The sequence below is a fragment of the Conger conger genome, chromosome 12 (genome assembly GCF_963514075.1).
Source record: "Conger conger chromosome 12, fConCon1.1, whole genome shotgun sequence".
Classification (NCBI taxonomy): Eukaryota; Metazoa; Chordata; class Actinopteri; order Anguilliformes; family Congridae; genus Conger; species Conger conger.
Genome location: NC_083771.1, coordinates 34,980,995 through 34,989,257, shown reverse-complemented (window position 1 = coordinate 34,989,257; position 8,263 = coordinate 34,980,995). Strand labels below are relative to the sequence as shown.

The 8,263-nt window shown below is 38.4% G+C and overlaps 1 protein-coding gene across 1 annotated transcript in view; it reads right to left on the bottom strand.

Moving 5' to 3' along the window:
• Positions 1-629: 629 nt before the first annotated feature.
• The window catches only part of fer (fer (fps/fes related) tyrosine kinase), a 77,965-nt gene continuing 70,331 nt past the window's right edge, over positions 630-8,263 (bottom strand). The window contains exon 19 of the mRNA XM_061263217.1: positions 630-7,903. Within this exon, the coding sequence (XP_061119201.1) occupies positions 7,767-7,903 (137 nt within the window). The 3' untranslated portion in view covers positions 630-7,766. The remainder of the gene's footprint in view (positions 7,904-8,263) is intronic.

The window sequence follows — 8,263 nt, the reverse complement described above, 5'->3', positions numbered from 1 at the left end:
AAAACAACACAATCAAGCCGAAGTCTGTTTGGATACCATGGTAAATGTACCACAGCAAAAGATGCATTGTGAAATGTACAGCAGAAGAGGGCAATGCATTTTTAAAGGGCTCCATCCAACTGGCCCCCTTTAATATTTAATGACTTGGCACTGTGCCCTTATTCCTCAGCAGGACAGATTCCACAGATACTTCAGCTCTCTGTGTTGAAGAGGACCTGTCCCTTGTAAGGAACTACAACTCCCATCCTCAAAAAGGGTGTACAATACCTTCCAGTGGAGGAAATACAGTCTAATCATTTCCTGCCTAAACTACGCTTTCCTTGAAGGCTGCCATGATTTATTATGTATTGTAAATACTGGACAACTATTAGACACAGCTTGTTAGCAAGTGCTCAATATTAGCAGCCTTTTAACCCATTTAAATACCTGCCAATGTAATTAGCAAACGTAATTAGCCTGTGAATATTATGCAAATACACATCACAGTGCCCACCCTTAATACTTTATTTACACATATATTTATCGAGTAGAAGCACAGAGGTAAGAATCTGCTGTAATGCATGTATGACTGTCCCTGGTCAATGGTACTGTACCATTTCCCGACAAGAGTGAAAACACACACAACCAGATTTCACAGAGACAACACTGATATTTATTGCAGGTATACAATATAGACATGAGCTTTGGACACATCCATTCAACAGCTTCCACCATTGAAGCATTTCTTTCTAAGCAAGTGGGGACAAAGATACAAACGGAAAAATATACAGCACCTCATCGCTCAGGTTATCTGTTAAGTACAATGTGACTAAAGAGTCAAATACTGAATCACTGTGCAGTTCATTTTTATATTTTTGGAGGGGGGCATCTTAATGATCAATATAATCTCTATCAAATTGATAATCATCTATATCCAGTGTAATATTCACTTTTCTTTTACAGGATATGTTTTTTTTTTTCTCTGAATATCCAAAACATAAGTTGGGTCATACATCAATTTATGACAGCAGTATTGGTATGCATTTCATTGTTGGGTGTACTTATTTAATGGCCAAAAGTGCAATCAAAATATAATGTTCTCTAGTGGAAATAAATATCCCAGATTCTTTAAATTAAATTTTAAGTAACAGTATCTAAAATTAATATAATATTGAAAAAAAAAAAAAAAAAAAAGGATTAACAAATGCATTAAGCATGCATTCTGAAAGTAACATATGCAGATGAAACAATTTAACATAACACAAACACACATTAAAGGCCTCAGTCAAATGTGAGCCAGTGACTAACACAAAATACACAATCTGGATATCATGAGTTACTTTCATAATTATGGCCAGTAGTGTATATACTGTATGCATGGTTCTAAGGGAAAATTCGAACTAAATGTCTTTTGAGAAAAAGAAATTATATACGTTACAATTTGGTCACTCTGCTTGTGATATTAAAAATCAATACAAAACATATTTTAATACATATACTGACAGTAAGGACAACGTGGAAAAAGTGATGCAAATATGCCATGAATACTATGTTTAGTACAATCTAGAATAAATAAAACAAATTACACAGAAACGGCATATGTGATTTGTCCGGTCTGTGGTCATTTTGCACACAAAAATCTAGTATTAACCATGTTTCTGAACCAGTAGCTAATATCAGACATTCTCCATTTCCATATCGAAAGGTTTTTTTCCCCCTATCCACACACTGATTTTCATTATACATGAACATCATAATGCGTCAAATACATACCTGCTCACTTGGGACAACCATTCTCAATCACCATATACTGTAGGCTGTAGTTTAGGTTATCCTCCCCCTACAGTAACTTAGAGGTAGGAAACTATGCCATTGCATCTGTTTCAGTGTAAGGTTTGATAAATCATGCACAAAACGGGTATGTGAAAGGCAACTCCTTCATGGAAACAACCACAGGGAGATGTGCTGTTGTGAGCCAACTCCAGATGCAGTGACCAGAAGACATGCCAGAAGTGTTAACAGAAAGAGAAAGTTCTAGAACATACCCAAACACTTCAGATCCACTCTCCTTAATGACATTTGTGTTGGACAACAAATAGAATGTCTATTGTAGACTTTGGGCAGTTTTCCTATGAATACACCACCAGCAACAATTACAAAAAACAATAGTACTGGTTTAGGCATTTGAGACATGTGACTGGATTTTTTGGCAGACAATATAAATGCTACTAATGCAAGACATTGAACTAAACTGGTAAAATATGAGTTCTTTCACTTTTACATATTGCATACAGTGACCACTATGAAGAAAATGGGGGGGGGGGGGGGGTGGTAAGACTGTTTTATATGTATATACATTCTAAATGTACAAAATACTCATGTGCTTATGAGACTTAAAGTACAAGGAGAACAGGCGTTTCCCCTAAATATGGCAGAATCACACCAAACTCACATTCAGTTTAGAGCTGAACAAACTGAACAGGAAAAAACCAGGGGAACTATTTTATGGCTGTTTTTTCATCAGATTAATATTTCAGAAACATTAGTTGTAAGTTTTATACAATATATTTACAAATGATGAGAAGAAAAATCTGACCGTAAATCTTAAAATCAATAGTAAAGACATGAGTAACATACTACTGAAATGATACTGTGGATTTATCTTAATGTTTCAAATGTGTGACATCTCTTACACAGAACTTATAAAACAATACTGTACATTTTCCATGAAACTGCCATTTTAACATATTTTGTCAAATCACAGTCTCAAAAAGCATGCATGAAAATACAAAGCAGCTTAAGACTTTACTCAGAGACGATTCATTTTTGATGACAACGTGGGGCTTGGCATTCTGCAAATGCCAGTTTTCTTAAAGAAAGCTGCGGATACAAAACATATCTCAAACATTTTCAACATAAACAAAATATTATTTGTATCACAAGGTGTTATGAACACGTTTATCATGGCATTACAGTTCCATTAGTATAGCAAAGTTCTGTAAAAAGTAAGGCGGAAAAAGAACCATTCAGAATAGAAAAAGAGCATAAATACAAAAGGAAAAAAGAATGTATGCGAGTAGCTTTGGTCATAAACACAATTCATCTGCACATCTATTCACTTGTCAATCCAATTACCCATGGTCATTTCAAATTAAAATGTATATTCAAGGACGATTTAGTAAAAAAGGCAGAACAGAACAATGACACAGACATGAATAAAGTATAAAATTACAAAAACCCTAACTGAAAACATGCACTTTACAGTACACTTCAATCAAAACAAAGGATGACAACATATTTATTTGAATCCAAGCCTAAAGAGGCCGATATGAATTTGTATTTGCTTGCTGTATTTCCTTGAGCATCAAAACCTGACTATTGTTGATGTGAAAAATAAGAGAAAGCTGAAAGAAAGCAGAGAGAAAACCAGGGTGAATCTGACTCGCGTTAACCCCATCTACCACAGTGGATAAAACCAGAGCTGACGAGACAAACAACAGCACGGGTGAAGAGTCCTAACCGATACGAGGCTTTGACCCCAGAGATTACTTCAGAGCGCTCGGCTGCTGAAGGAAGTCCGGAATAGCACAGTAACCAGGGCACTTCCGAGTCCCAGGGAGAACTACAGAGTTGGAAATGGACCAGGAAGGACCTGGCTGACGTGAGCTGGCATGGGGCTGGCACGACACGTTTCCCCCACAGAGCGCAGCGTGACTTCCCCCTTGGCACAACCGCCAGTCCCGCGCCATGCATGGCGTCTAAACATGTTTTACACACTATACACAGCCGCCTGTCAGTTACGTCCAGGGTTCCTCCTGTATTCCATGCATTTTTTATACATGTGAACACGTGCGTCTCTCCGTGTCTGAAAAACGCTTCCGAGTACTGTTAGTATTTCTTGTATAACAGGGGGAATTTGAATGGGAATACTTTGGAGCGTAGTTCAAATCCACAGTGAGATAAGTCAGATACACCGTTGGGTGTGGGGTATGTCTGGAGACTGCGACATGATTTCACCCCGTTCTAGAGTACACAAAATCCTCGCAATCCCCTCAGACGCCATTTTCAAAAGCAAAATCAGTTGTATTTTCCGCATTACACTTCCTACACGAATTGAACTCCTCCTTATGATGTTTTTATGCTGCATGTAAAGACTCCAGGGTTGCTATATATATCTTTAATGACCATCTCAAGGTCTGACCACAACTGGCGTTCTCCCATGAGTCTTAAAAACGTCAACGCTGGCAGGTTTTTGCATTGATAAGAGAGATGCGTTGGGAGAATGTGCTCCTTTGAACGTGCGTCTCTGTACCTGTCTTTTATTTCCCCTTTCTTATGGTAATTCATCTAAAACTATGTGCTCTACTTTCCTCCAATACAGTGCATTACCTCCACAACGCACCATAAACACCCTGGGGCGCTTGCCTTCACAGTTTTCACGAGGAGCCTCAACTTTTCAATTAGACCCCATCTTTCAAACAGAAAGACACTCAGCCATGTATATTGCACAGCAAAGACCAGCAGCCTTCCGCAGGGCTCAGTTTGGTTGGTTGAATGACACTATGCAACTGGAGTTCCAGAAAATTCCACTTTAAGATCGAGACCGATGGCCCTGCTCTTAAATATTAAGCATATAAAAAAGGCAGGTATACTCCCCCAGGCTATAGCGTAAAAGATTAAAAAAAATCCAACGAAATAAGAAAATGCTGGATGCTAATCTAAAGCAATAGAATCAATTATCCTTTGATAATGCTTCTTAAAGGCTTCCGGGCACAGTAAATGTAGATGCAGGTTACATCAGCAAAGGGAAATTAGACTTTTAAAATACAATTTCAAAGCTTTGACAAGTTAACTGAATGATCAGAGCACTTTGTAGTTCAAGATAATTAGCTGGGGGCGGAAATTAGCAGAAAAAATATCTAGGCCATAAATGATGAGGATAGGTTGTTTGTTTCAAACTGGATTAGTGATGTCCATGAGATCAATGGGACTGACTACAAACAGCTCAAGCCCTGCTGGGGTCTCTGTAATTGTTGTTTGTGATATGGTGGTTACTTGTTAAGCATGAATGAACCACTAGCACTGCTGTATGATCTAAAAGGAAATTTGATGCCAGTTATTAGCTTGTCATTTTCACTTGCATGTTAACTTCAAGGCACGAAGGAAATTCAGCTCTTGAATATCTGCATTGCCAAAGGCAATTTGAGATGATGCTTAATTCACCTAAGCAGAATATTACATTTTATGCTGCACTGAAGTTATAGGGTAAAATACTATATCGATAATAATTGTTGAACAACTAGCTAATGGAGAATGCTCCATTCTTAAATGGTTGTGCAACAAGTACAATCAAGGAGAAAAACCTTCCCAACTTTTTTGTTTCAAATGTCAATGGCAATAATACCATGCAGAATAATTATGCTTACTTCAGTAATGCCAAATGTTTAATCTTAGAGGGAAAAACAGCAGTATCTGGGTGTATCTCAGCTATGATATTATGACATTATGATGCCGATGGAGAGGCACTTATAGGCAGGACTTGTATTGTAACCACCGGGAAATTACATTTCTTCCTTTGAAATGATAATGAATCGGTTCTCCAGGAAAAGCTTGACGGCAGTGTAAAGAAATTCACGAGATGCCGTCAAGGAAGTGGCCAATGTTTCTATCGAAGGCAAACCGTTGTATGCCGAGCACGCTCCAGAGAAAATAAACAAAAAGGCTTTTGGTTTTGACAAAGTGGATTAGTCATACTGTCAACCTGGGCTGTTGAGACCAAAAACAAGCTCTCCAAGGCAGCCCCTGTCAAAGTCCTATGAAAACATGTGAATACATGCATTGCCTCTCAGACAAATCTCCAGTAAACAACCAAAAAGCCATGGCAGATACTAATCAATGTGCTTGAAGTTAACATTTTTCATAACTATGCACCAGTATATTTAACCATTCTCTCTTTAAGCACTCTTGTTTGATTGGTCATTAAGGTAGGGTTTAAAGATGGTGAACAGCCAGATGAAGAGCAATGGATTTTATTTTATGCCTTTTTTTGCTGTGCAGTTTGTTACATGGAAATTTTATGACCTACGTTTATAAAACAGAATACTCTGGCACAATGTCTTCAAACACTGAAAACATCACGGCTGCTTCTTTTAAATAATGTTTAAAGATATCCACAGCCCTCGGTAAAACTAAAGTTTTAATATTCGTATGCAGTGAAACGTGGAGAAAATATACAGGAGAAATAATATGACTGCAGCTTTCTATGCAATCTTTCAGAAAGCTGCCTTTGGGGGTTATACAATATAAATAATATAATATTAATATTTAATCGGTCTCAACTTCTGATTCTAGAAGATTTGGATATGGAGGAAAGGACTGCTATAGCCAGGAGATGTTGGCAGTCAAAGCTGACCCATGTGCTGTGCTCACCACATCCAATCTCAACATGTCACATCATCTTCCATGACTGAAATAGAACTGACTTCCAGGTCATTTCATTTTATTCTGTAATTGAAAACTGTGTATCAAACTGTCTCTTTCTTTTCTTTTCTTGTGAATGTCATGCCGAGCCCATCATTGGTAATGGGACAGTGTCAACCTGTTCTCATGCCAATAGATACTAAGCATTCTACTGTTCTTTTGAAAGCATAACGAAAAATCACATTGTGGCCGTTAGCAGCGCAATGAGATCCTCTAAAGATCTAGAATCCATGCAAAAATTTTATTTTCTGAAGAAGCAGACATTTTTCTCTGCTGTATAAGATATACCTGAACCATTCTTCCATTTTACAGTCTCCTCCTGATCAGTACAGAAACAAATGACCTATGGCACTTATTTGGCATACATTCTTCAGAGTACATTTGTATCATTGTATTACTACATTCTTGACTGAATGCAGATTTGAAAAAAAAAAAAAACTACCAAAAAAAACATTAACCAAATCAAAAACAAACAATGCACAGTGAGCTGTTTTCGCACTTACAAAAGTGCAAGGCTGTCAAGTTTGAAACAAAATAGCCTAGATTTTAATCAAACCGATCGTTATGTGCCTAGTATCAAATTATGACATATCCAATCTCGATATGATAACCCACAACGGATCTTACGATCATTTTTCTTTTTTCCCTCATCAGCTGGGCTGTGGTCAAACCAAATCCGACTTATGCAGTGAATACTCCTTAGGACAGAAAAAAACAAAACAAGCTTACTCTGAACTGAACAGTGATGAGTCCCAGAAGGGGGTACACAGAACACAATATCTCTTTAAGAACTTTTAAAAAGATCTCCTTCTGTGAGACAGCATCTCACAGGGTGGCTTCAGAATGCAACTAAATGCAACACGTCATCGTTCTCATAGAGGGAGGGTGGGGGCAGTTACTTGAAATCCTGGCTTTGACTTGAGTGGCGCGGCCGGTTTTCCTTAACATTCGAGCCCGTGGCATAAGCAATAACTTAACAAAACAAGAAAAAAAACAAAAAACAAACATGTATCATAATCTTAGTCCAAGGTATACTATCATTCAGTAAAGTATGACAAGGTCAGGACAGCAATGCACTGCCTAGGAATGCTGGGATTTTGGACTGTGCCTGAGACAGGAATCTTTTTTTTTGCCAATGGCTCAGAACAGCTGTTGCATAGACCGTGATACACAGTTACTGTGAGTGGAGCTGTAGAGGACTGTACGATCGAGATAGAAAAGTGTTGGTGCTGCAACAACGGTACGTCTCCCGGTGCGTTGGGTTCACCTGAACGCGGTGCGCAAAACTCCTCACCACCCCACAGATGCTATTTCTTCTTAATCGAGGCCAGTTCTTTCTGCATGTCAGCAAACTTGGGCCGGTTCTCGGGTTTGTACTCCCAGCACCTCTGCATGATCTTGTAAACCTCCTCCGGGCACTTCTGTGGACAGGTCATTCTGTACCCTGGGTTGACAAGAAGCACAAATGTACATAGAATGCTTTTAAGGAACCTGGTTGGAAATTCACAATAAGACAGTGGTCATCAATGGGCTGGCATAGGTGAGACATAGAAATATGCAATTACACTGGAATTTCACTTGCAAATGTTCAGGTTAATATGAACAAATATCAATAATACAGGTGAAAGATAGACCAGGATTTCAGCCCATAAAAGGAATGCCATATATAACTACACTTAACATCAGTGACATTTTCTGTTCATTAGTTGTACCAGGAAGACTGGGGAAGGGAATGGGACAACACAATCCCAGGAATGGTATTTGGCTGTCAGTTGACACAGCGGTCACACAAAAATCAAACAGT